Raw genomic sequence first — 27,504 nt, 5'->3', positions numbered from 1 at the left:
GGTGAGTGTTCCCTAACTTATTGTCTGCCACCTTTAGAAGGTACAGGTGTAGAGTACAAAGACTGGAAATTGCCCTAATTTTTATCACTCTGATGTTTGGGGATACCTCTGAACGCAAAGTCCCATATTTGGGGGGTTGAGTAAGAAGTGATAACTCCCGGGGTGCCTGGGTGGCTCAGTCTCAGGTAAGCATCCAGCTCTTGATCTCAGCTCAGGTCTTGATCTCAGGATCATGAGTTCAAGCCCCGTGTTGGGCTCTGTGCTGGGTGTAAAGCCTACTTAAAGAAGAAAAGAAATGATAACTCCAGACCCACCTCTAGAGAGAGCCTTTGGTCCTGATCCATCCACCTGAGGAGGAGGGATTGAGCTCTGGGTGGCTGAGTTTGCCCTTAACTAGAGAAAAGATGGTGGCTGAGCATTCCACGGGAGGCAGAATGCTTCGACACTTCTGTTCCGTCATGTGTTTTCCTCTAACTTCAATTTTCTGGTCTTACCTCCTCAGTAAGCAACCCGACTCAGCCCGACTCAGATCTGACTACTCAACAGAAGGTGGCACTGCTGTCCTAGAAAAAGTCAGAGCGGAAGTGGCAGACCTCTGTTCAGCTCTTTAATGCAGGGACAGGGGTGCCAGATGGCTTAAGTGTTTCCTCCATCTGTTTGCCCTTGGCATATGGGCTTCCTTTTCCCACTCTCCTTTGTCTGTGTTCTACCTCGGTTGCCCTGGAACGTTTTCCCTTGTTTATTTTTTTCCCCACTCCCACAGTTCCTGTGGATGAAGGTATTTCCACTGGCTTACTGTCTCTGACACACCCTTCCTTTGAAAACAAACACGGGCATTGATGACCTGGCACGGGAAAGCTGGAGCGGCCCGTTGCCAGCTAACTGGGAGGGCTGGCTTCGCTATGTGGGGTGGGAATGCCGGCCTCCCTGAGGTGTTGCAGTCCCAGCTTTGACCCAGGGAAGGAATCCTCTTGGCCCAAAGAGCAAACATCTGTCAAAACAAAATAGCCTCTCTGGGTCAAGAAGGTGGCATCGGGTGGGGGAGAAATGGTTCCGGCATTTTTTAAAAGATGTGCATGCATAATCCTAGTTAAGACAAAACATTTTTAAGATTCTTGGACCCCGAAATTAGTGCAGAAATGTGAGTTCACACCTTCGAGCCAGGCTAGTGGACATGGACTCAGAAGACCTGGGTCGAGCACAGGCTTGGCTTCCCTCCAGCTGTGGGACCACAGGCACATAGCTTCGGCTGCCCTCGGCTCATCTCTGATGCCCGCTTTACCAGGTGATGGGATAGCTGCAAGAAAGGATGCATAAGGCCGTGTTTTTCACAATCTAAAATGCAGTTGTTGGCACTCCTTGGCCTTTTAGGCAAAACTGAGTCGGGTCAGATGTCCTCATCCCGTATGTCAGAAGTTGTCACATTTTCTCAGTTCGTAGCACCCTTGGCGTCTCAGGAATTTTTCACAGAACTCCTAGGCCAGGGGTGCCCCGCTGGCTCAGTCAGTGGAGCGTGTGATTCTTGATCTCTGGTTTATGAGTTCAAGCCCCATGTTGGGTGTAGACATTACTTATAAATAAATCTTTAAAAAAAAAAGAAAGAAAGAACGAACTCATAGGCCAAAAGAAATACCTAACAATTAGCTCTAGAGAATCAACACGACAATCTTCAGAATTTGATAGCCACTTGAAAAAATACACATGAATTTGTGTGGTATCTGATAGATGTTGAGTAATGCTGTGTTTTCCTTGAAATTTCATGTTGTGTGCACCTTTGTGAATTTCCTGTAGCTCCCTGGGGGTGCCTTGATGGCAGTTTAGGGACTGTGTTGGTAGATCGTCTCTGAGTTCCAGAGCAAAGGGACTTGATGAGTCCTTACTTACCCTCCCCAGAGACCTTGGCTCGGCCAAGTAAGTGGGTCTCACCTTTGGTGACTGTACATAACACACTTGAATTCCTTTAAGAAGGTCAAGTGTCTCAGTCGCCAAGTGTTCTTAATTGGCTTGCAGTCTAGAGGAAGGATTTGCTTTGGGGTAGAGCTGACTCCGTAATCTCCCACTGCTTCTCTTCTCCAGCCTCTCCCCCTACCCAGCATTGTTACTGATCTTTGCAAGTTTCAGAATGCTACGCCTGCGGACTGAAAACTGCCCAGGGAGCTTGTTTCCGACGAATTCGTTACAGACCACTGATTTTTTTTCGGAGAACTTTCAGGAACCTGCTGGCAGTTGCACGTGGGCAGCGCTTCTGGTTGAAACCCTCGATTCTCTGTATCAACCATGTAAGGAAAGAGGCTCTGGAACATGTGCCAGCTTCTTCAGGACTGCCACAGCACACGTTTTCCCATTTGGGCTTTGAGCGTGTTCACTCTACCTCCAGGACTTTGAAATCAGAGAGGGAGATGCTCAGGCTTTTCATAAGCAAGCAACATAGGGTTCTGTTCATCATGAAGGACACCCAGAGGGGCGGGTTGTATGGTGTGGTTAAGGATCCACGAGTCCCTTTGTAGCCTTCACGCGTGGGTCATCGTGTGCCTTTGCTGGGTGAGCTCTGGGAGAACCCACACTTGTGGAATGGTCTACTGAGAATTATTTTTCAGGATGGTACACCGAAGGTTATCTGTTAGAGCATAAACTTGGGCTTTTTCTTAGAGTTCTTTGACTTGGAAAGAATTGCATGGTACTGTTTTTCTGGTGGTTACCTTATCAGGGGTTTGTTTTGATTTTATTGTCAAATTATTATAATAGCAAGAATTGAATATTTTGAAAAAAAAGTCATCTAATTCCACAGTCCTCTAACAGGTGTCCCATTTTCCTTCTTCCATCTTTTTGTTTGTCCGTATGATAGCGTACATATATTTCTATCTGAATGTTAAATGTTTTCTGTGTTGTTACAGTCTGAGCAATTATAATAGCAGGACGTAACTGAAAAATGAAAAGCTAAACACTTAGGGGTGCCTGCGTGGCTCAGGTGGTTGAGCGTCCAACTCACAGTTCAGCTCAGATCATGATCTCATGGTTCCGTGGGTTCGAGCCCTATGTCAGGCTCTGTGCTGACAGCTTGGAGCTTGCTTGAGATTCTCTCTTCCTTTCTGTCTCTGCCTCTCCCAAATAAATACATACATACATAAATACTTTGAAAATTAAAAAACAAAAACAAAAAACTAAACACTTAAAGGGTCACCTAGATGGCTCAGTCAGTTAAGCTGCCGACTCTTGATTTTAGCTCAGGTCATGATCTCACAGTCAGTTTGTAAGTTTGAGCCCCCATGGGGCTGTGTGCTCACAGCGTGGAGCTAGCTTCAGATCTTCTGTCTCCCTCTCTCTGCCCCTCCCCTGCTCATATGCGCATGCTTTCTCTCTCAAAAATAAATATTTTTTAAAAAACCTTTTTTAAAAAAGCTAACCACTTAAAAATTGTGTGGGATGTGAGTTATATCTCAGTGAAACTGCTACAAGAAAAAGGGTTTTGTTCTTTTGTAATTTTCTAAATACCTTTAAATGGGAATAGTAAGGAAACGTTGCGATCCACCAACTTTTTTTCTAGAAGTGAGACCAGTCATTAAAACACTCTTTTTTTTTAAAGCTTATTTACTTCTGAGAGAGAGAGCAAGAGAGAGAGTGTGAGTGGGTGAGGGGCAGAGAGAATCCGAAGCAGGCTCCATTCTCTGAGCTGTTAGCACAGAGCCCGACGCAGGGCTCGAACTCAAGAACCACGAGATCATGATCTGAGCCAAAGTCGGTAGCTTAACCGACTGAGCCACCCAGGGACCCCTACACTTTTTTTTTTTTTTTTATGTTTACTTATTTATTTTGAGAGAGCACGAGCAGGGGAGGAGCAGAGAGGATCCCAAGCAGGCCCCACGCGGAGCCTGACGTAGGGCTTGATTTCACGACTGAGATCACAACCCGATCCAATATCAAAAGTTGGACATTCAACTGACTGAGCCACCCAGGCACCCCATCAGCCCACTTTTTCACATCAATTCCCGTGGAGCTAGATAGAATAAAATCAGAGATAGTACATTATAGTAGCAATAAAAGTATTTGTAGCTATTGAATAAAATACCATGTAAGCGGTTTCTTTCCAGTTAGACTCTGGTGGACGGAATACATGCCGTGCTCTTTACGTGGGTCAGAAGGAATAACGAGTTCCCATTACAGTCGTCACGATTGTTCACCCAGTACGGGATGAGGGCTTAGTGGTAGTCAGGATTTGGTAGCATTCCTTCTGTCAGCACCCAGGAAGTCCCTAGGCTAAGGACAAGGGTGGTGGCACCCACTTGGTTGTATGATTAAGTTTTCAGGACCAGTTGTTCCATTCAGATCAACTCAGACATTACTCACTGGAGCAGTAGGGCCTCTGGAGCTGTTGGCCCTGATCGTTATAGTTAAAAGGTAATAACTTCTGGCTGTCTTCCCCTTAAGTTGAGAGCTTAACACTTCGTTTGCCCTGTGACCTGCTACAGAGTCATCCCTGAAGAGGTCTTTTTCCTTCTTGGTCTTTGATGTTGGCTTCCCCGGTGGTCGAACCAGAGGCTTCCTAGAAACTGTCATTATCTGCTGCCTCTTAGTCGAGAAGGAGATCAGAAGTTGGGAAGCAGTTATAACTAGGCTTTAGAGTCAGATAGACTTGGGTCTGGGTCCCAGCATTGCCACTTCCTGGGCAAGAAGCTGCTTTGTTGTGCTTTGCCTCGGTTTGGTCATCTGTAAGATGGGAATAATAACATCTGCCTCGTGGGGTTACTGGGAGTTTTGGATAACGTACGTTAGTTTTTAGTGAGTTCTGTTGTTTAGGGTGTGTGAACGAGAATGTGTACTCGGTCCCTCCATCTTGGTTTTGTCATCCTACCTTCTCCCGCGTTCTGCCTCCCATATGTACCCCATAATGCTTTTGAGTGCCGATTAGAAAAAAAAGTTACAGCATGACTCACCCAGGACCAGAGAAGGAAATGGCCCTTGACCATTGCTGGATTGGGAGCCATCCACTCTTCTTGCTGGAAGTTGTAATGTGACCTCTGAACTGCTGAGAATGCTCAAGCCTTCTTAACATTTCACGTTTCCTCGTTCTCGTCCCGATGAATGGCCAAATGGCCTTCTTTAATCAGGCTAGGGTCGCCCTCGCGCAGGTGGGAGACAACAGAATTTCCATGCTGAGGAGAACACCCCCCAGTACACGCTCCCAGCCGGGGTCTGTGGTTCTAAGTGGGGACCTGATATAAGAAGCAGACGCGACTGAGGTTGGGAGAGGGGGAGGGTGCACGCTATGGAAGTAGCTCTTTTGTTGTCCAGACTGAAAGAATTCCAAGCTACGTCCTGTGTCGAGCTGCCTTCCAAAGAAGGCCGGGCTGCATCTTAAGCTGAACACTGCTGGTGGAAAGGGAATCGCTGCAAGTGATCTCCGGCAGAGGGGAACGGCCGTTAGTCTCCCTCTGCCCTCCCCTCCCCTCTTGGCTCCACCGAACTGCCAGCAGGGCCCTCTTGACTGCACTCGCTCCTAGTCACCTGAGGATCAGACTCCCAGCGGCCTCACCCCGCTCCTTGTGGTTCTGCAGCCGGGGCCTGCGCATGCCCGGTCGGCCCGCCTTCGGCCATGCAAGCCCCGGCGTCGTTCTCCCCTCCGGGCCCACATGCCATGGATTACTAACCAAGGTGTGGCTGGGTGCCTCCTTCCCTAGTCAAGATTTATCTTTTTGAAAAATTCTCTGATGCAGAAAGCAAGCTGCCCGCCCTTCCCTTCGGGAACCAGCACTTCCCACCTTCCTTCTGTGTTCTGATCCTTGTCTCCTGAAATACTGCCGTGCAATTTCTGGGTTCAGTGTTCGGTAGAATTTTGCTCATTTGCATTCCTAACTTTGGAGTCAGGTACATTTTTTCTAAGCAGTGCCTGAAAGATACTGGCTTTCCTTTTGGCCCCGTAGATGGTTCATTCCTGTTCCTGCCAGTGTGTGGATGGAGACCAGTTTGCATTTCTAATCTCCTGGCTTTCTGATATCTCAGTAACTTTTGCCTTATATCTTAATCTCACACCTCAGTTTGGTGGCTGACCTCTCAAGCAGGATAGTGCTGTTGTGATTTGGTGGCCGTGGTCTGTGTCACAAAGACTTCACTTTTCTGTCCCCAGCCTCACAAAGCTGTTTCCCTTTGTCTTGGCTGGCTCCAAATCCTCCCACCCCTGCCCCCAGATAACAGCCTGAAGCACAGAGACACTGTTTTTGTGGAAAACCTTTCAGAAAAAAGTGCACCCTGGCCCACCACTGAAGGCTTAATTCAAAGTCTTGATGTGAGGTGACCTCTGTGCCTAAGCACAAGCCTACCCAGACACCCTGGGTGTTAAGAGAGGAACGGAATGGCCCTCTCTGAACATCTTCTGCGACTTTCAACAAACCCAGAATCTTCACGTCTTGACTCAAATGTGAGATTACACTTGGGATAGTCCGATAACAAAGGCTCCCCTTTGGAGATGGCTGCTGGCCAGAGCCTCGCGTTGACATCGAAGTCTGGTTGGTTCCACGTGGCCGAGCGTCGCACCACACAGCAGTGTGTCGGCTTTGTTGAGCTCGGTGTTTCAGAAGAAACCGTTCCCTCTTTTCTTCAGTCTACGAGGCCAGTTCTAGGGCTGGCTTCATTTGTCTGAGCGGGTGCCTCTTTCACCCTTTCCTGTAGAAACTTCTGCTTGGGGAACTGAGTCTTTCCCATCGGTGAGCTGGGGGTGAAGGTGAGTCTGTTGGATCCAAAGTGACCCCGCCAACTTGCGCCCATTTTTCTGATAAATTGAGTGTCTCCATCCCCAGGTAGGCAGTGTGCCGTGGCAGTGACCCAGTCCTGGCCAACAGGATACAGCTAAAGGAAACGTGCTGGCGACCGGCTTTCTCGAAGGCTCCCCTGTGTGTGGTGTGGGGTAAAACAGGGCACGGACGCTGGGCATCCGTGCCATGGAGGGCTATCTCCTTGCAGCGTGGGGCTCGGTGACTTCTGCTGAGCCCGGGGATTACTGACAGCCCTCAGCACGCCCCGCCCTTGTCTGTCAAACCACAGTAACTTTTTTCCTGCAGCTTGGAGGTGTTTTGACAAAAGTTCCAGCGTTGCTGCTTTCTCGGCACCTGAGCTGACTCCCACGCGTGTGTCAGTTTGATGCCGTCAGGGGGCTTCCTGGGCCCACTAGTCGTATCTGAAGCCGCAGCGTTGTCCACTCACACTTCATGGGGCTGTGATGACAGCGAAGTGATGTTTCGTTGAAGTACTTAGCGGAACACCCAGGATTTCTCCCCAAGATCGGGTTGTGTTCACATCGTATCCCCAGTGTTTGGCCCGTTGCCTGGTACGTAATAAAGGCTCAATCGATTATTTGTGGAACAAATAAACGGACTAACTCTACAGTAATTCTGTCTTTTGTTTCAGGATTGGGAGCGACAAGCTAGGTTTAAGGGTTTTTTAATTCAGTATTGATGCCCCCACCACCTTCTTCCTTCTGCCTGTCATCAGCCTTGTATCACACGTCTGGCCCCTTCTTAGTTCCTGTCCTGCTGCCTCCCTTTCCGACATTGAGTTGCACGTTGGAGCTGACTGGGGCCTAACTGGAGTCTAGGGGGAGAGCACTGCAGCTGAAGGTGACTGTGAAACACCTAACCTGGGCTGAAAAACGGACCACTGGCCACTTAGAAAGGAGAGTATGTCTTTGTACGTGTGTGTGTGTGTGTGTGCGCGCGCGCACGCGCGCACACGCACGTTTCATCAGTGTTTGAGCACCTGTTGTGGGCAGGGCATTAACCTGCAGGTGCTAGGGACACAGTGATAACTAAGACAGTGAGTAAGAGCCCAGAATAGAGCAAGGTCCTCATTGGCCCGGTGCGGGTGGGGCAGATAAAGGCTTCCTTGAGCCGAGGACTGAGGTCTGAATAGGGCTTACTTTCAGCAACAGTGGGGAGGAGGTGTTCCGGGGAGGGCCTTTACCTGGGCCCTGCTCCGGCTCTGTGCTAGGAGGAGAAGGAGGCTGAAAGGGCCTGTTGGGAGTCTCCCAGGGCCTCAGGCCACAGTAAGGAAACTTTTTTTTTTTTTAAGTTTTATTTATTCTGAGACAGAGAGAGGCAGAGAAAGAGAAGGAGGGAGAGAGGTTCCCAAGCAGGCTCTGCACTCTCAGTGCAGAGCCTGCCACGGGGCTCGAACTCGTGAACCATGAGATCATGACCTAACCCGAAATCAAGAGTCAGACTTAACTGACTGAACCACCCAGGCGCCCCAGTGAGGAGTCATTTTTAAGTGAGATCTCACTAAGACTTAATAACTACTTGGGAAGTGCCAGGTCTGAGAGAAGAGAAGATTTAGAAGGCGTTGTTTTATTAATCTGTCTCCCCAGCTGCCACCTGCTTTTAAGATGTAGGATTACATCGGGGCGCCTGGGTGGCGCAGTCGGTTAAGCGTCCGACTTCAGCCAGGTCACGATCTCGCGGCCCGTGAGTTCGAGCCCCGCGTCAGGCTCTGGGCTGATGGCTCGGAGCCTGGAGCCTGTTTCCGATTCTGTGTCTCCCTCTCTCTCTGCCCCTCCCCCGTTCATGCTCTGTCTCTCTCTGTCCCAAAAATAAATAAAAAACGTTGAAAAAAAAAAATTTAAAAAAAAAAATAAAAAAAGATGTAGGATTACATCATCTATCAGAAAACGTAGTCCGTAGTGTTCTTCCCCCAGCAGCACGGAGAGACTGCCCTCTGCCCTCTGTTCAGAGTACTTCCTCTGTGCCTGATGCTTCCAAAGCTGGGGCAAAAAAAGCAACATTTAGATTTGGCAGAATCCAGCTGCTGGAGGCCACATTGCTTTGTCTCCAGTTGGACGCTGGACCTTTGAGCGTGCTTTGTGGGGCTGGCTCGGGAAGGATTGATGAAGTGTTGTTGGCTGTAAATAAACCTCCATTCTCTCTACCAGGATCTGGTACTTCTCTGCTGAGCAAATCCTCCCAGCTCAAATGGCAGCTTATCCCGTGTCATGGAGCCATATTGTTTCTACTTCCTTCCTCTGCTCCAGTCATAGTTTCTGGATGGCTGGACTTTTTTGTATTCTCTGCAGGGGAACCACATTCCAGACTCTACAGTCCCTGAGAACGAGGCCCCTGTTGTGGCTGCTGCGTTCTTACAGGTCTCAGACATAATTGATTAAGGAACCAAAATTGGCAGGTTCAGATCATTGTTCTTCGGGGCCATCCCTGGCCGGTCAAGGCCACTTCATGTCCTGCGCCCTAGGGAGGCTTTAGGCTCAGGTGAAGCCTGGGGAGGCTGGATGGGTGTGGACAGTCGGGAGGTGAGGCCTTGCCTCAGCATTTGTTTCTTTGACCAGCTCAGCCCTCCTTTCGTGCCTTTCCCGTGGTCTCACTTGGCTTCTTCAGAAGCTGTGCATTTTGTTTCATTTTTCTTTTTGTCTTAATTGGACTTGAACTGGAACGCTGAAGTGTTTACCTGGCCTTTTCTCCCAGGAGCTGCTAGGTGAGATGCTTTGTTTTTGCCTGCCTAGTGAACTGGGGGGAGACCTCTCGGCCTGCTGAGTCTGGGGGCCAAGCTCTCCTGTATACAGGTCTGTCCAGGTCTCTGGGCTGTGGGTTCCATGCCTCCCAGCTGACTCAGACTACAGTCTGGTGCATAGATCTGGCTGAGTTCATGACTTAAACCAACCATGACTTAAACCAGGGAATATCCACCTGGAGGCCAGAGGGTTGGATTCATACAAGTCAAGACAGGCACCCCCTGTGCGTTCCAAAACACCGCTTTGGGGCAAGAAAAGGAACAGTGGTTTCTTGTTGCTTTTTACTTATATCTTCACTGTTCCCTTCCTGCCTCCTTAAGGGCATAGTGAGAACCTATAGCCAATTTTTTAAAACTGCTGTCTTGAATGGCTGGCAGTTTAATAATGTGGACCTTCCGTCTCTCTCCTTAGCTCTGTCTTAAATGCTTCATCAAATGGTTTTCTTGGCTGGCTGCCAGGGTAACTAGCATGGGTGTTTGGTTCGTTTTGTACTGAATTCCTGGTATCTGAGGCATGTCTGGTAGGAGGGTGCCTCTCTGGGTCTTCATCTCAAGTGTGGACCACCCTTTGCCCTCAGTCCTGTCTTCCCCTGAGGCTGCTTTGATTGGATGAAACTTGCCTCAATGGACAGTTGAGCGTAAATGGTCCTGAAATTTATGCCTTTTTGGGGTATTTGACAGCCATCCTCCGTGGTCTCACCAGACACCCCAACTCTCCTTCCTTGCTGACCTTCCTTCAGCATTGTTTGAAGTCCTGGAATCATCCCCCTTTGAAGAACCCGTGAGACTGTGGCTCCAGGCCCTTTATTGTGGAGCTTAATCAAGCCTCCTTCTCATGCTCAGGGCAAGATGTGGGGTTAAACTGCTTTAGGATCCAGAAGAACCTGGCTTGTTGGCTTTCTTCTTTGGGGGCACCTTTGCACAGTGACATGTGTCCGGGAGCTCAGCAGGCTCACAACCCGGCTTATTTGTGTCTGAGGAAAGAAGAATTATATTCTAAAGCCTAACAAGATGTGGCCACCAGGAGGCACAGATTCCCGTGGTCTCATCGTCTGGGGCCTTAGGAGTCCCACCAGTGTCTGTGACATGGAGGAGGGATCTGAACAACCACAGTTTGCAAAGTCTTTCCAGGAGAACTTTGTGCAGAACTACATGGCTTCCAGTCTGTGGTGGCTCATTTATGTTGTCACTTTATACATTTGATTCTCTTAAGGCCAGAGAATCTTGCGCTTGAGTTAGATCGATGGTTCATAGGTTGGCACTTTGTTTGGAGGGATCATGGGGCTGAATTCCACTGCGGGGAGGGGCTTGTCCCTGGGGATGTTGAGTCTGGGATTGAGTAAGAGCCCATAGCTCCGTGGGGCTCCAGGTGCACTCTGGACACACCCCATCCATGTATGTGTGTGCATGCGCACATGCGTGTTGTAACATTAAAAAAGCAAAAGACTAGACTAGTTAGCAAGTTGAAACCCACTGTCAACTTTATTCCTTTTTATATTTGTGTAAAATGATCGATTTGAGGAATGAGGAACTAAGCCAAAAAAGGAAAGTCTGAGAGATGAAGGGATACCTCCCCGCTGGTGACTTTGCTCCATCTTTGGTTTTCTCCCTGAGACCTGACTCAGCAGCCTCAGCTCAGCCAGGCAAGAACCTTGTGAAACGTGGGAATCCCCGTCCCTCCCATTGCTGGGGGCACAAGCTTTAGGAGGCCGCAGTGGCTGACAGCCTTTCACCCTGCCCCAGGAGCCTTCGGGTAAACAAGTATTTTCCTCTTACAAGAGACACTTCGTGTTTGGTGACTAACTTCCTGTGCCTCTGGAGTAGCCCCAGTAGCATTCCCACGTGGATATCGTGGATATCGTGCCTCCTTCCTCGGCCGGGCTGGCTGAGGGGCTGGCGCCCTGCGGTGCTTTGGGAAGGAGCCCCCAGGGAGCCTTTGAATAGTTAACGGTTAGTCCTTGGATGACCAGCCAACTGGCCACGGAGGGGAGGTAGGATGTACCCAATTGATGTTTTCCCACAATTAGTACCCAGAAAGCTGTCCCCTAGAGGGAAAATTTAAGGACCTTTTACAGCCCCACGTTTTGTTGCCGCCACACTCTTTTAACATTGGTTCCTCCGGAGTCACTGCTACAAAGGGATTGTTGTGGGGCCCCTGGAGACGGGCACTCTCTGTAGAGCAGCTGATTGATGACCAACCTGAATTCGGCGTGGCAGTCTTCCAGGCGGCCTCCCAACCCTTCTGTTCCCTAGCTCAGGCCTGCCTCCTCTTTGCCCACCTGACTGGCAGGGGGCGAGTAGCTGGAGGAGACAGGTTGCTAAGCAGCCTGGCCTGGACGCTATGCCTGTTTCGGTCGAATGAATAGCTGCAGTGTTCAGAAGAGCGAGGGAGTTTGGGCCTTTCCCAGAATCAGGAGGGACTTTTTGGGGAAGGGGGCTAAGAACTACCATTCTTAGCACAGAGCCATTGCATGGGAGGGCTTCTGGCATCTTCCTTTCTGAAATGTTAACTTGCTGTAACATTTCTTCCCGGAAGTAAAGTACCCAGAGCCCTGCTGCTGACTCCATGTGCCCATTTTGTTCCAGAGTCGTTACTGTCTTAGACACCTCCTCCCCCACCAACCAAAGAGAAAAGAAATGAGGTCCAGTAGCTTCCCCCGAGCGCAGTTTCTGCCACTGTGATCATTAGCATATCGTACACTTGAGGCCCCTGATCTGAGCGTGTGTGAGGGGCCAGGTTTCCCCAGAGACGGGGAAGACAGGTATGTTGTTGCCGTTGGACATTTGGGGCAGTGGAATCAAGGGTCGGCCTTCCTCCCCACCCTGCCCAGGCTTGTTGCAGAGGCTGGGACCTTCGCCTTCTCCAGGGTGATCAGGTTTAAATGAAGCACTTACTCTGAGCAGTGAAATACAGAGCAAGTCCAGCAAAATGTCTGATAAGAAACCTTTGCTCTTAAGTTTCTGCACTCGGCCAGCACTGAAGGACCTGTAGAAGTGGGCGTTGCAGGGCGGAAGTTTGCACTAAGGATCAGAGAACGCTTTTCTTTGGAGAGATACAAAGCCATTGTAAAGAGCCAAGAGGTGAGCCAAGAGAGGAGCTGCCTCCGTGCTAGGGCCTTTCTGGGGGCCTGGTTCAGTCGCTTGTTAAAGGCACAGTACATGCCTGCTCCAGGGTTCCACCAGCTGGCCCGTTACGATAAAGTCTCTCTTTTTTCCTTAGACTGAAAGTAAGAAAAATCTCTTGGGAGCAGATAGTCTTTTGTGCTTTTAGTCTTGGGATTCTCATGTTACAAAGTTGCCACCTCTTGCTTCCTCAGTACTGGGTAGGGGTGGCAGTGTTCTGGGATGGCTGACCAGGCCCCAGGGGAGACGGCGGGCAGGGTCCAGGTGTACAGGTGACGAAGGCTGGCATTGGCTCTCCTTGGCATTGGGGGATATTGGTCCCCACTGGGGGCCGCGGAGGAGAGCCTGAAGCAGGCATCCAGAGCATCTTGGCTGCTCTCATAAAGGGGGAATAGGAGGTTCAGGGGTCCCAGAAGGCCGCCAAAGCATCGGCTCACTCTTAGGTTCTTTGTGTTGCTTTTACCTTTTCTCCTCCCTTAAAATCTTGAGTGGTTTCAGTGAAGAAAGTAACTGTGTGGGTCAGGAGCCCCGGGCTTACCTCCTTGTATTTATTTCTCTTCTGCAGGATAACCCAGAAGTAGAAAAGCGAGATCCTCAGGAATTAGTTGGTGAGTACCCCAGGGGGAGGCTCGGAGGCGGATTTCTGAGCCTTGCCCGGAGCAAACTGGCTTCCAGCCATGCAGGGCCTACCCCTGCATGGGGCTTCTCTCTGCTTCAGCCAAGGCAGCCGTTCTGCTGAGAGCCTGGTCTCTTCGTGTGCTCTCTCAGGGCCTTTGACATTTCCTAAGATGTCTGAGTAAGACGCCCAGGGAACAATTCTTCTTTGAAAATCATATTCATGGTGCATTTCACTGGGCTGTGGTCAGTTGCCAATGTTTTCAAGATGGATTTAGGGCCCCTTTCAGCTGGGAGCTCGTTCCAGTTGTGCCCTAGGCTTGTCCTCTGTCCTTGTACGCCCCCTCCCCGCTTTGCTGGCATATTCATGTACTCAAGAAGCAAATATGTGGCCTCTGCTGGCACTTTGCTCTGTCCCCAGGAGGGAACATGCCTCGTAGCCCCAGAGTCCAAGACCCTTTTGGCTTGTGGGCCAGGGCAGTTCTGTTTCCGAAAAGTGGCATCCCAGTCCCTATGCTAACTCTGGTCTCTTAATCCTTTTTTAGAAAGTACCTCGACTCTGTCAGTTTGGTCACGGACTTTGTAACAGCTCTGCCACAGCCTGTCCAAACGTCATGGAGAGGGCGACCCTCCCTCCATGTGGTTAACTGTGACCATCTCTCCCTGCCTGCTCTGTTAATCTTCACAGAGCAGGGGTTCTGCTTCAAAGGCAGCCTACGGAACCTTCCCCTGTGCTTCCAGATGGAGGCTTTGTGGCTTGCAGGCCCTCGAGCCCATCTTTTTTTTGGACAGGATCCTCTCACGGGATATGGGAGGTGGAAACCTGTCCTGTGTTCCTAACTAAAAGGATGAAAATTACCCCATTACATTTGTTCTCTGAGCAAGGATTGGGTAGGAAGGAACCCTCAATAAGCAGCCTCAACCCTCAGCAGGATTCTGCCTTTAGCCCTGAGTGTTGTGTGTGATGAACACAGTAGGAGTCTTTCAAATCCTATAAAACCCAGAATTTTCCTAGACCTCAGAGTTCACTGCTTAGAAAATGGCCGTGTAGGGGACGTGCCAGCTGGCTTTGCAAACAGAGGAAGCAGAGCACAGTCTCCTCCCAGTGGGTAATGCACAGGGGCATGTATGGATCGGAGCCTCAGTCTCCTGTTCCTTCCTGGCCTTACCAGTCCCTGCTGTAAACTACCAAGAAATGGGGGCTAGGGGGCTGTGGGGTCAGAGCAGCCGGGAGCCCAATGCAGCAGTGAGCTCTGCCCACAGTGCTCGGCAGTCAGTGGAACTGGGGGGCACATCAGCCACCTCCGCCCCAACTTCCACCTTTTCTCTCCTTGCCGTTTTGTGAAAATAGTTTTGTTGAGGTGTAGCTTACATAGGGTGAGGTTTGCCAATTTTTAGGGTGCCATTTGATCAACTTTGACAGATCCGTGTAGTCACCTATAAACTATCAACTCTAACACCTATAAACTGTAAAACACTTCTGTACAGGGCTGCCTGGGCAGCTCAGTCTGTTGAGCATCCAACTTTGACTCAGGCCATGATCTTGCTGTTTGTGAGTTCAAGCCCCACATCGGGCTCTGTGCTGACAGCTCAAAGCCTGGAGCCTGCTTCAGATTCTGTGTCTCCCTCTCTTCTCTGCCCCTCCCCCTTGTGCGTGCTCGCTCACGCGCTCTCTCTCTCTCTCTCTCTCAAAAATAAACATTAAGGGGCGCCTGGGTGGCTCAGTCAGTTAAGCGTCCGACTTCGGCTCAGGTCATGATCTCACAGTTCGTGAGTTCGAGCCCCGTGTCGGGCTCTGTGCTGACAGCTCAGAGCCTGAAGCCTCCTTCAGCTTCTGTGCCTCCCTCTCTGCCCCTCCCCTGCTCATGCCCTGTCTCTCTCTGTCTCAAAAATAAATAAACATTAAAAAAAATTTTTTTGGGGGCGCCTGGGTGGCGCAGTCGGTTAAGCGTCCGGCTTCAGCCAGGTCACGATCTCGCGGTCCGTGAGTTCGAGCCCCGCGTCAGGCTCTGGGCTGATGGCTCGGAGCCTGGAGCCTGTTTCCGATTCTGTGTCTCCCTCTCTCTCTGCCCCTCCCCCGTTCATGCTCTGTCTCTCTCTGTCCCAAAAATAAATAAAAAAACGTTGAAAAAATAAAAAAATTAAAAAAATAAAAAAAAATAAAAAAAATTTTTTTAAATAAATAAACATTAAAAGAATTTTTTAAGATCCACTTCTTTGTAAAGTTTTTTTTTTTTTTTTAATATTTGTTTTTGAGAGGGAAGAGTGCATGAGAGCAAGGGAGGGGCAGAGAGAAGGACAAAGGATCTGAAGCAGCTCTGCACTGACAGCAGAGAGCCCAATGTGGGGCTCGAACCCACGAACTAGAAGATCATGACCTAAACTGAAGTTGGACTCTTAACCAACTGAGCCACCCAGAAGCCCCATGAAACACTTCTGTCACTCCAGGGACGCCTGGCTGGATTGGTCAGTGGAGCGTATGACCCTTGATCTCCGAGTCATGACTTCAAGTCCCACACTGGGCCTAGAGCTTACTTAAAAATTCATTGACTAATTACTGTTTAAAACAATTAATTTCCTTCGCTCCAAAATGTTCCTTATACCTCTCCTCACAGACGATTTCCTCCCTGGGCCTCTGGCAAGCAGTGTTGTACCTTCTTCACTACAGATTTGCCTTTTTTAGAATTTCATAAAGAGCAGGATTTCTCAGCCTTAGCACTATTGACCTTTTGGACCAGATAATTCCTTGTTGTGGGGGCCTGGCCTGTGTTTTACACGGTGTTTTAGCATCCTCGGCCTTCTGGATGCCAGTGGCACTCCCCTCCCTCTGCCACATGTGACAAGGAAAAACGTTTCTAGACGTTGCCTCATGTCCCCTTGGGGACTGGGGGGAACGTAATTGCCCACAGTTGAGAACCACTGACAGAAATGAAAGTGCCATCTTACTTTTTGTCTGGCTTCCTTCGCTTCCCATATGGTTTTGAGATCCTTCTGTGTGATTGAGCGTATCCGTAATTTCGTTTTATCGCTGAATACATTATTTTCTTGTAGGATTTACCGCCACAATTTAATCTGTGCACCACAGTAGGTATTGGAGCCTCATAGTCTCGTTTGCTCCTACTGTTTCTCACTCAGGAGGTAGTCGTTGAGGTCTGCCTGAACTCAGCTCCTTTTGTTAATAAAACGCCTCTGGAGATAGGACTCTCGGGTTGCTCCCCTGGTATGGGAAGCATTTTCCTATATGTAGGTGGCTCCAGGTTTTATTTTCTTTTTTGCAATTAAAAACAAATTTTTATGTGTTTTATTTTCTATTTGAGAGAGACAGAGCACGAGCAGGGAAGGGGCAGAGAGACAGAGACAGAATCCGAAGCAGGCTCCAGGCTCCGAGCTGGTGAGCACAGAGTTCGATTCAGGGCTCGAACTCAAGAGCAGTGAGATCATGACCTGAGCCGAAGTCAGACGCTTAACTGACTGAGGCACCCAGGCACCCCTTTATTTTTTTTATTATTATTTTTTTTTAAGTGTATTTATCTATTTTGAGAGAGAGAGTGAGCAGGGGAGGGACAGAGAGAGGGAGAAAGAATCCCAAGCAAGCTGTGTGCCATCAGCCCAGAGCCCGATGCAAGGCTCAAACTCGCGAACCGTGAGATCATGACCTGAGCCGAAACCAAGAGTCGGACACTTAACTGACTGAACCACCAAGGGGCCCCTAGGTGGCCCCCGTTTAATGGAGCGAATGAAAGCAGAGCAGCTGACTCGGGTTCCTCCGACACTGTGGCCGCTTGACAGCACTGAGCACACGCGGCCAGTCTGTCCCCTCCAGGCAGCCAACGGATGCCCCCTCGTCATGCCTGGAACTGTGGCCTGAGGCGGTAATCCAGTCAGCTTCTCCGTGTCTCTGGTGAACTAGAGCGCACTCCGCTGCCTCCTCCCCTCCCCACAGTACCCCCCAGGCACTGCTTCTCTCCCCACCATTACGTAAGCCCAGCCGACTAGCTGGTCCTGCTCAGATTCGTACCTGGCCGTCACGGATACCATGACCGTTTTTGGCTTGGACGTGCACGGGGTGAGTCACCGAGGTAGACTTCTCAGATCCTGAGTACGGCTGCCCTTCTAGAATGCCCCCAGTAGACCCCAAGGGCAGCCACAGTACTGGGAGCTGCCCCCAAGGGCCTGGGCACCTTTCTCCATGGATTTCCTGGGAGGATGGTTTGAGGCCTTGTGGCCGCCCACATCACCATATGTGTGTGGGGTTGATGTCGTCTACTTTAGATCATTCTGGGACTTAGGAAAGAGTCGCTGAAGGATGGCTCCTGAAATCAGTGAAGGAAGCTGTGGGAAAACTTTTATCTAATTCTCTGACTATATCCCTTCACTTGCCAGTTACTGCGGAGGAGTTCTTTTGTTCTAACCGGGGAGCTCAGGAGGGGCCCTGTCACACTATATACTGTTTGAGTCCTAGTGTGGTTGGGTTGCTGTGGCAACAGTGTCACACCCTGTTTTTCCAAAAGGCTTTCCTGGCAAATGCCAAAGGGCATTCTTTGTCTCTCCATCACATGCACACATACATCCTCCACCCCTTCTTGTGCCCAAAGCCTGCCCAGGCCCTCCTTGCTTCTGCCGTCCGGAAATAACGAGGGCCAGCTCACCCCAGCTCATTCCACTCTGAGCTGGCCTCTGCAGCCTGCGTGAGCCTCAGGCTGAGACGGAGGGGGAAGCCAGGACGAGACTTGAACTCTAGCCAGATGATGGGCGCCACCATCGCTGCAGGCGTCAGGAGACAGAAGGTGCTGGGCAAAGAGGAGCACGTAGGCCCCTGGCGTAAACCGCTCCTAGGCCGCACTGGTGTCCCGGGTCCACAGCAGGACATGTCGCCCCGTGTCGGTCCTCGGGCCTTCACCCAAAATGGCACGCCTAGCGCTCTGTTCTCCGGGCACGTCCAGTGAGAACCCACTGCCGGCCGTGGGAGTCTGCACGCGTAGCGCGTTATGAGACTCCGCCCCAGCCTCGGTGCAGGGTGTTTCGCAGCAGTTGAGACTGGCAAAGCCCGTGGAGCCATACCCTCGGCCCTTCTCGGCACTGAGTTCTTCGTAGTAACAGCACAACTCAGTGGAGATCAGAGCACCTTATCTGCTAAGAAAACATTAACCCGGCCCCGGTAGAAAAGAAGGCGAAGGCTGTGCTAGGCTCTCATCACGCCGTCCCGGCAGCCACTCAGGGCTAAGAGATAGTATGGCCCCGGGCCTGGCACACAGTGGGTACCCCGTAAGTACTTGCTGGGTGTTCTTGGTGCTGGTTTGTTCATTCTTTCCCTTCATCCTGCCCCACCCCACTCCGCCTGCTGTTCTCTCATTGTATGCTCCTTTTCATGAGAGAATGTTTTCAAGAGCGCAGACAGAATCTTAACAACAAACAGTGCATTGTCTGAGTGACCCAGAGCACACTCTGCGGGCCCAGGGTGGCCAGAGGCTACAGGGAAGGGAGCGGAGAGTGGGAAACTTGGGTGGGCAGTGGCCGATTGCTGAGGGAACTAGCCCTCGGGAGTTGTGGTTCCTCACATCAGAATCAGGCCCTTTGTTCCCAAGAACTAGGCGGACCAAAAGAGAGTTGATTGGTTTGTTTTTAAAAGACTAAGCTAATAAGCAGCAGGTAATGTTTGAAATATTTATGCACAGGGCGGTTTTGAATGCTTTGAATCCCAGAGCCTAGGGAACCCTGAACTCTGTTTCTCCTGTATCTTGGGTCGGATGGCCTAAGGTGAGAAGGATGACATACCAAGCAACTCTGCGAGTTTCCAGAATCCTGGGACGGTGTTGTAGGAACACAACCGGGCGGGCTGGAGCTGGCTCACTCCGTGAGCCAGTGATGCTCTCCCCACCTGGGCCTCGGTCCAGCGACGAGAGAACGAATACCCCGGAATCTGGCAGACGCTGTAGACCACAGCTCTTCCCCTCCTCACCTCCCACCCCCCAGCTGGCTGTTAAACGTTTACCAGCACACCCTGCACGTACCCTTTCCTTCGAAGTTAACTGCTGGACTCCCCTCTTCCCCCGGGTTGGCACATGCTGGTTCCTTCTGGTCATTTGATCTCAACTCAGATGACACCCGCAGAGAGGCCACTGGGAACACCATTGTACCGTTTCATAGCCTTTGTCTCTCCTGGAAAACGTATGTGCCCTTTTTTTTTTTTTTTTTTTTCCTTTTTAAACTCCAAGTCTGGCCCTGATCCTTCCCCCGCCCGCAGCCATCCCCTGACATCCACACTCACAGAATTTTTCTCTCTCTGTCCTCCCACAGCCTCCTTTTCTGAAAGAGTCCGGAACATGTCGCCTGATGAAATCAAGATCCCACCTGAACCCCCTGGCAGATGTTCAAATCACTTACAAGTAAGTACAGAGCTCGGCTGATGAGGCCTGTGTAGATGAGAAAGCCTGGGTCAAGCGTCTCGTTTGGTCCGACTTGAAGAGCCCTTCCGTAAAAGAAACAGCCAGGCAGGCAGGAGCGTGCAGTCCTGGTTACCTCTCTTAGCCTGCCATCAGGAGTTCGCTCTGTCCCCGCCGCCACCCTCTGCCTCATCACCTGATGCTGTTCTAGCCGGGACCCCCTGGCTCGCCCTCAGGTCTGAAGCCGAGGCAGAGAAAATAAGGTACCTTGCATGCAACCCAGCTGAGCCAGTGGGGACCTTTGCCAAGAGACTGAGGGACCATTAAAATGTAAGATAAACAATGTAGAAACACCCAAACGCAAGCATTTCTGTGCCTGAGATTCCTGTGCTCCTATTCCTGACGTGGCAGTTCACCAGCTTGTCTGACAGAATCGCAGACAGACGTGGCCTGAAGTTCTGAAATCCCAAGGAGACAGACTATTTCGTGCAGTTACTCCGTTGAGAGCAGGACCCCGGGGGGGGGGGGGGGGGCCTGGGGTTTGCACCTCCTTTTCAGCCCCTATGATTGTTTCCCCTTGTCCTCTGGGGGTTCCCCTGTGTGTGGAACCTTGCAACAGACCATAGGGCAGACACCCAGGGCTGCCCACTAGTGGCATCGGGTCCACCTGCTCTACCTCTCATCCCACAGATTCTGCTGGTGCCTCTGGCCACACCACAGGCCCATGGCACCATCCTGACGGATAGATGACTAAGGGGACCCGGGGCTCTGGAATGCAGCTGGCTGGGCAGGGCCAGAGTCGGGGCTGGGGGCACAGTACAGATTCTCTTCCTTTCCCAGAAGTCTCCTCCCTTTGCTGAGTTGTCCACCCCCCCCAGGATAGCATCTCCCCTCCCTGCCAGGCAACAAGCCGCAGCCTGTAAGGACAGTCTGGCAGACAGAGACAACCGGCTGGCTCAGCCTTCAAGTTCAGTGTATTTCTCATTTTTAGATTCTCCTAATCGTGGAAACCATGACATCAAGTGAACGTTTTAGTTGACTTGAAATGGGAGAACCCATCTGATGGCCCAGAAAACCCAGAAAAGTAATCTGTAAGATACAGGTCACCCTCCATTTGCCAGGTCTTCTGTGGAAAGCCTCCCTTTGCCCTCGAAGAGATAACGTTGAAGTTTGTGGCTCTTGGTTGTCTCTTCCGTGGTAAATGTATTACAAACCTCTCTCTGCACTTCAGTGCTTCCTCTGGCCAGTCTCGGCAGAAAGATTCAGCCTTCTGACAAAGGGAGTGGATCACCTCTCCTGATGTTCCCAAAGGGCGTCACACAGGACCTCCGGCCCTGCCCACCTCCTGTCGCAGGTGAAGAGTGCCCCAAATGTTTTCCTTCTGGAGAGTCTGTGCCTTTAGCCGCCGCTAGTGGGGGAGGCTGCAGAGAGACCTTGCCCTGGGCCAGCACCAGCCTTGCTGGGTAAGACTGGTCCACCTCACAGGTGGCTCTGTCCTGAGACTCGGGTGTCTGGGGCCTCTTCACGCGCTGGAAAGTGTGGAGGCCATCTGCTGCAGGGATCATCTGTGGGCCTTGAGATACCTGTGGGACTGGTCTGCATTCCTGCCAGGTGACCCTCCTATTGCCGATTGAGAGCCAGAGAGCAGGGGTTTTGGGGGCGGGGGGAGTTCTAATGAGATGAGCTCTTGACCCCTGACAGTGCCTCTTCATAAAGTGGTGGGGACTGGCCATCTGTGAGCCTCCCTACAAGGGACACCGTAGGAAGCTTATGAGACCAAATCCAAAAAACTCTACTCCTGCCTTCCTCCGCAAGAACTTAGCCTTCCTAGGTCTCCCACTGAGGACTTGACCCGGTGTTTAAATTCAAAACCAGCATGGAGCCCCTGCCCATCCACTCTTTGCCTGAATCCTCTTTGGATGATTCAGGAGCTGATTCACAGGTGGGGATACGTTCATTGTCTTGTCCACGGTTTCTCTTCCTCGACCTTTTACCACCCCCTCTGCCAGCCATCCAGAGGGAGAAAGCAAAACAAAAACAGACTGATCTCAGTCTGTCTTATTTGCGCTCCGCGCCGGTCACAGGCTGGGTGGAGAAAGACAGTGTGGCTGGAGTAGGGCTGCGCATGGCTCTGTGGGTCTCCTGTGACCAAGTGTCCCCACACAGCACGTGTGACCACAGACTGGGATTGTCGGTGGGGGGGGTGGCGTCATAAGTGCCCTTCTGTTTCTCCGCCTAGGACAAGATCCAGAAGCTTTATGAGCGGAAGATAAAGGAGGGAATGGATATGAATTACATTATCCAAAGGAAGAAAGAATTTCGGAACCCCAGGTGAGTTTCCCGTGGGCCTGCAGGGTCAGTTGAGTCGCTGATGTTGGACTGGGGACTGGGATGCCCCCGTGGAGGTGGCAGGGTGAGGCTCGGCTAAGATCCCCCCTCTGTCCAAAGAGGCCATCGCCCAGACTGCAGTAACACGGAAGCCAGGGTGTGGAGTGGATGCTGAGAGACCTGAGCTGGGCTGGAGGAGGCCTGGCCGGGTTCTCTTGCCCGCCCTGCTCCTAAGGCACACAGCCTCACAACGTCTCAGTTTCCTCATCTCTATAATGAGGGAATTGGACTAGGCAATTCCCGTGGGTTCCTCTTTCACTTCCAGAATGTCACTGATTCTGCGTACAGATGACAGGTTTTGCGAGCAGAGCTGTGTCTGGGTCTTACTCTGTCCAGGGTCTGAGCAGGTGGCGCACCTGGGAAAGTCTGGTATGGTGGTGACCTCAAGGACGTGCCCCGGCCCTTATGTGGGCCCAACCTGGCCACACAAACTGAGGGTCAGATGTCTAGATAAGACCAAAAACAAAAACAAAAAAAAGCCCACGGCCCTTACCTGGACACCGTACCCGTCCTGGCTAACGGTCCATCTCTCTGGGAGTGGGGAGGACGACGAGTGACTTCGTGTCAGGCCAGTGGACGTTTCCCGTTCTGTCGGGAAGCCTGTTTACAACAATCCAGCTGGGTTTAAAGGGTTCGTCTGAGCCCAGGAACTAGACCGTTCTGGCCTCTCAAAATCAGGTGCCACACAGGCCACGGGACTAGGGCCTGCTCAGTGCCTTCTGGCATTTTTCTTTCAGCATCTATGAGAAGCTGATCCAGTTCTGTGCAATTGACGAGCTCGGCACCAACTACCCAAAGGTACGTCCCGTGTGCAGAGGCTGAGGGTTGAGGGGAGGATACCCAGGGCCCTGTGCTCACCTCGCTGGATTCAGCCTGGAGCTGCTGAAAGGCCCGTGTAGCGGCAGTGCTGGCTGAAGAGCACGGTTCCCCGCTCCCTTGTTGGGAGTCCCCGCTGCTCTGGAATAGTCCGGGGAGAGATTGCGGTGACAGACCCGGCCCCAAGCCCCAACTGATCAGTGAGAGTGGACTTGGCTGTGCTCTGATGGCACGGCCCGTCAACAGGTTCGTCCCTGCTTCAAAGTCCCAAGAGCAAATTGGCCACCCCTTTGGCTAGAAACCCAGGATAACATCTGAGTCCCTATGCCCTTAGAGCAGGGGGAGTCCAGGCCAGGAAAATCCATGGAAAGATTCGGGGAGAAGGGACTTGGGTTTCTAAACCATTGGTCATCCAGTGACCCTTGCTGGCTGCAGCATTAACTCTTTCTTTCTCAGGATATGTTTGACCCCCATGGCTGGTCCGAGGACTCCTACTACGAGGCATTAGGTAGGTGGCCGTCCATCCATCTATCCTGTCTGTTCATCCAGTCAGTCAGCCAACATGTATTTCAGGGTCCCCACTGTGTCAGGCCGTGTCGGAGGAGGTAGGTATACAGTGTTGAACAAGACAGACCCGCTCTGACTCAGGAGGCTTATGATGCGGCACAGAAGGCAGAGCGGTCCTAGCAGTGAGCAGTGTTGGGGGACAGCGCCCAGGCAGGGCCATCTAGCCAGCCGAAGGGGTGGGACGGCCTTGCTGTGGGGGCCGTGTTCAAGACGAGGTTTGAAGACGTACAGAGGCCAGTCTGGCAGATGCAGACCGTGTCCCAGGCAGGGGGATGGAGTCTTCTGAGGCCGGTGAGAAAGCATTTTCTCAAGGGTCCCGGTAGGGAGAACTGGGAGGAATTACAGAGTCCGGGCCCTCAGATGACAGATCTGAATCGGCAGCCCATGGGCCAGGTCTGGCCTGAAGATGTGTTGCGTTTGGCCCACACGTCTTATCTTGTTTTAACTTGAATCAGTTGCCAACGTTTTACCTCAAATCCGTAACGCAGCTGCTCTTGGTCAGTGGGAAGGTATTCCACCCTGGGCCTGCGTCCCCGTCCCCGCACAGTGACAGTCAGCTAGGGCTCGGGGGCAGCTCACCCCTCCAGACGAGGTCCTTTACATCTGAGGCCTCTGCTCTGTAGCTCTAAGGCCGCTTCCCTTTGCTGGTCACAAAAGGACGGTGAGACTGTGCGGCCTCGAGGCCACCTGCGTGCGGGGGTGGGGGCGTGACAAGTGCTGTTGTGGGGTCCCTCCGCCTAGAGTGTCTCTTCACGTGGGAGCTGTCCCAGGGCTGCTTTTGTTACAACTTCTCTGGTCTCTGTAGCTAAAGCCCAGAAGATCGAGATGGACAAACTGGAAAAGGCCAAAAAGGAGCGAACCAAAGTAAGTGGTGGACAAGGGCCCTGAAGGAAAAGGCAGGTGTCTAGGGTGTCGTTTCCCACCACCCCCCACCTTCAGCTTGAAGGTGCCTCTCGGTTATTTCCATTTGGTTTCTTGGGGTCTTGTGGTTTGCTGCGCGATGTCCTCCTTGGCCTCTCCCTTCCAGCTGCAGAGCCCCGGTGGCTTTCTCTTTAGTGTCATCAGTGTCCTCCCTGAGAGGTGTATTCCTTCCAAGAGTACTTACTTGGCCCCCAGATCGGATCTGCACAGTCCGCCTCAGTGCTTCCTTGCAGGTCCCATGTCTGGTGGCCGGGTGACCCCTCGTTTTAGGGCTCTGAGCACCACTTCTTCCCAAGCAGCATGTTCTGGATCCTTTGGGGAACGGAAATTTGGCTCTGAGACTAAATGAGACTTGTGCCCTTTGTGAGCAGTCTCCGAGACAGAACACTGGGCCTCGGGGCACCAGCTCTGCCCACCCTTGGTTTGGTCTGACCTCCTGCAGCAGCTGTGGCCTCCAGGATGTGCCCCTGACCCCTGAGCAGAAAGGCTGCCAGCCCTCTGGGAGCCGGTGCAGGGGTGATCGGGTCTTGTCGTTCTTAGCGCTTGGTGAACTGCCCCTCTCTCTCTTTCCCTCCCCATTCCAAACCCCAGGCTTAGTGTGGGACGTGTCTGCGGCGCCTGGGGACCAGAGCTGCACTTCTCCCGTGCGGGTGGGTGCGCCTCCATCCCGGGTGCCGGGCGCAGTGGCGGGCCGGGTGCCCTGCACGTGCAGAAACTTGGAGACACCGGGAGCATTCCGTGTCAGTTTGGAGGGCTCTCCTCAAAATGGTAGAAGTCCCTCCAACACCTCTCCCTCCCTCGGCACGACAGGGCTGCCTCCCAGTGCCTCCTGTGTATGGTGCCAGACTCTGCCGCCCGGGAGCAGACGCTGGCAGAGGATGCGGATAAACAGCTTGGCACGGGTTTTCTCTCTTTCCTCTTCCCCCTCCAGATCGAGTTTGTGACAGGCACCAAGAAAGGTACCACGACCAACGCCACGGCCACCACCACCACCACGGCCAGCACAGCGGTTGCAGGTAGCAGGCTGCCTCGTTTGGGGGAGCAGAGGCCACGGGGATCTGGGCCCAGGTTCCACCTTGCTGTGCTTCTTTCCTGACCCCAGAGTTTGTGAGGCCTCTCGGGAGCCTGGGGTGGGGTCCCCGGTTCACCGGCTGCCCCTCGCACTTCCGTGGCAGGCGGCCCCGAAGCTCTGACCGCCGCCTGCTAGAAAAGGCAGCGTCGCTCTTTGGTCTGTCTTGATCCTGACTCGTCCCTTGCCTTCCTCCAGATGCGCAGAAGAGAAAGAGCAAGTGGGATTCGGCCATTCCGGTGACAACGATAGCCCAGCCAACCATCCTCACCACCACGGCCACCCTGCCAGCCGTCGTCACGGTGACCACCAGTGCCAGCGGCTCCAAGACCACGGTGATCTCGGCCGTGGGCACCATCGTGAAAAAGGCCAAGCAGTGACCCGAGGGAGCAGCCCGGGTGGCTCGGACACTCTCCCTTCCATCGAGGGGAGGGGCCGCTCCAGGACTTGATGAGAGAGCGCAACCCGGGGACCGACGCGGCACAGAGGTGCCGCTTTGTATGTTTCAGGACTGGGATCTGCTCCCGCGACGCCACCCCAAGAGGAGCCTCCGTGTGTCATCCCGGCCGGGAGAAGGACATTGCCGCAGAGGAGTCGGGTCCTCCGGAGAGCGTCCGCACACCGCTTGGGGTCTGGTGCCCTGTTAAAAGTGCTGTGTTCTTACATCTCAGCATCTTGGATGCAGTGGCCTCTGCTGTGGTCTGTTTTCAGGCACCTGTGGAAGTTCCAAGTGTCCTCTCCTCTTCCCTGTTGGGGTTATTACCTCAGGGTAGGTAACGGAGTGGCCGAAGCCTGTGGCGCCGTGTCCCGGCGCCGTGTCCCGGCTGTCTGCTGCCCTGCTCCTGAAACCCGGCTGGTTATCAGACGAGAGCCGAGGCCTCTGCTCCCTTGGGGGCAACTGAGCCCTCTCGGACCACTCTTTGGACACACCCAGGCTTTTGAAGTCAGCCGGTTACCAGAAGGCCTGGGTTTGATCCCCAACCCACACAGCCAGAGGGGCCTCAGCGCCTGGCCGAGGTTGCCCCGGTCCTTCAGTGCCCGCCGAGCGCGGCCAGCAGGCTCCTCGCGGCGCGGGACATGACTCACCTCCTGCGCTGGCCGGCGGCAGCTCATTGTTTACGTGCGAGCCAGGCTCCTGGGAGGACCCTGCCACCCCACCTTTCCTGTGCCTGTTATCTCTGCCCCACAGCAGCATCTGGGCAGCGCCAGCGGCCGCCGGGCTCCTCTTGGGGCCAAAACAGATTTCCCAGCCGCCGTCGGCCCGAAAGCCGGGAGGAAATTCGCTTGCCTTTCTTGCTGTTTGGCAGCTCTCCGGTCCAGCGGAAGGGCTACGTGTCGGAGAGGGAAGCCGGGCCGTGAAGAGCCGGGTTGCTTCTGTGGCACGGGCAGAGCTTTAGAACGATGGTCCTCAAAGTGCACCTGGTAACTGTTGCATGACCAAAGGAGTGTGGTGATCCTGCCCTGCCGTCCCCGAAAGAAAAGTGGACTCACATTGGTCCCTTCCCCCCTCCCCCCAGCCACACACACTTGGGCACCAAGGGAGGTCCGTTGTCCCCCTCCCGTCCTCTGCTGGGACTTCGCGGCCCCGGAGAGGAGCTGCTGTGCCCTGAGTCCCAAGAGGGTCTCTGAAGGCTGGCTGCCCTGCGGCCTCCAGCAGGGGCACCTCCGTAGTGTGGGGCTCTGGGGCTCGCGCGGGAGGCTGTGTGGCACAATGGGAGTGGCACTGGACGCAGACTCGGCCCCTCTGCCCCGGATCCTGGGTTAAACTTGAAGTTGTGTGTTGGTTGGTGTGTCTTGGGCCATTGTCTCTGTGAGTCCCCTCTGTCAAATCACCGTAATAAAGCTTTGTAAGGTGATCGTGAGGAGTCCGTGAGCTGATTTACGCAAGAGCTTTATAAACTGTAAGGGACCCTGCAAGTGCGTGTTGCTGGCCTGTCCAGTGCCTTCTTGCTTTAGACCAAGGACAGAAACTCCACAGCTGATAAAAAAAAAAAAAAAACTCCAAGGTCATGGCCCTTTGCTGTCCTCTGGGCACCCACTGCCCTCCCATTGAGCAGTAATGACCACTCACCCAATGAGTTGGGCAGCCCCAGGGTAGCCCCCCGGAAGCCTTGTGAG

At 52.6% G+C, this 27,504-nt stretch overlaps 1 protein-coding gene across 3 annotated transcripts in view; it reads left to right on the top strand.

Annotated features, from left to right (window-relative positions):
- SAP30BP (SAP30 binding protein) overlaps nt 1–27,242 on the top strand; it is a 37,833-nt gene extending 10,591 nt beyond the window's left edge. For 2 of the 3 annotated variants that reach the window (XM_019466206.2, XM_019466205.2), the window contains 8 exons: nt 13,193–13,235; nt 19,540–19,628; nt 21,865–21,956; nt 22,751–22,811; nt 23,286–23,337; nt 24,202–24,260; nt 25,249–25,333; nt 25,585–27,242. In XM_019466206.2, the coding sequence (XP_019321751.1) occupies nt 13,193–13,235; nt 19,540–19,628; nt 21,865–21,956; nt 22,751–22,811; nt 23,286–23,337; nt 24,202–24,260; nt 25,249–25,333; nt 25,585–25,766 (663 nt within the window). In that variant the 3' untranslated portion in view covers nt 25,767–27,242. Of the gene's footprint in view, nt 1–12,462; nt 12,586–13,192; nt 13,236–19,539; nt 19,629–21,864; nt 21,957–22,750; nt 22,812–23,285; nt 23,338–24,201; nt 24,261–25,248; nt 25,334–25,584 lie in introns of all 3 variants that reach the window. The other variant, XM_019466204.2, reaches the window with a different exon arrangement.
- Nucleotides 27,243–27,504: the final 262 nt, after the last annotated feature.

Source organism: Panthera pardus, unplaced genomic scaffold (assembly GCF_024362965.1).
Source record: "Panthera pardus isolate Hobbes unplaced genomic scaffold, ASM2436296v1 HiC_scaffold_3, whole genome shotgun sequence".
Classification (NCBI taxonomy): Eukaryota; Metazoa; Chordata; class Mammalia; order Carnivora; family Felidae; genus Panthera; species Panthera pardus.
Note: the sequence above shows the minus strand (reverse complement) of the source record. Positions and strands in the feature narration are given on the sequence as shown.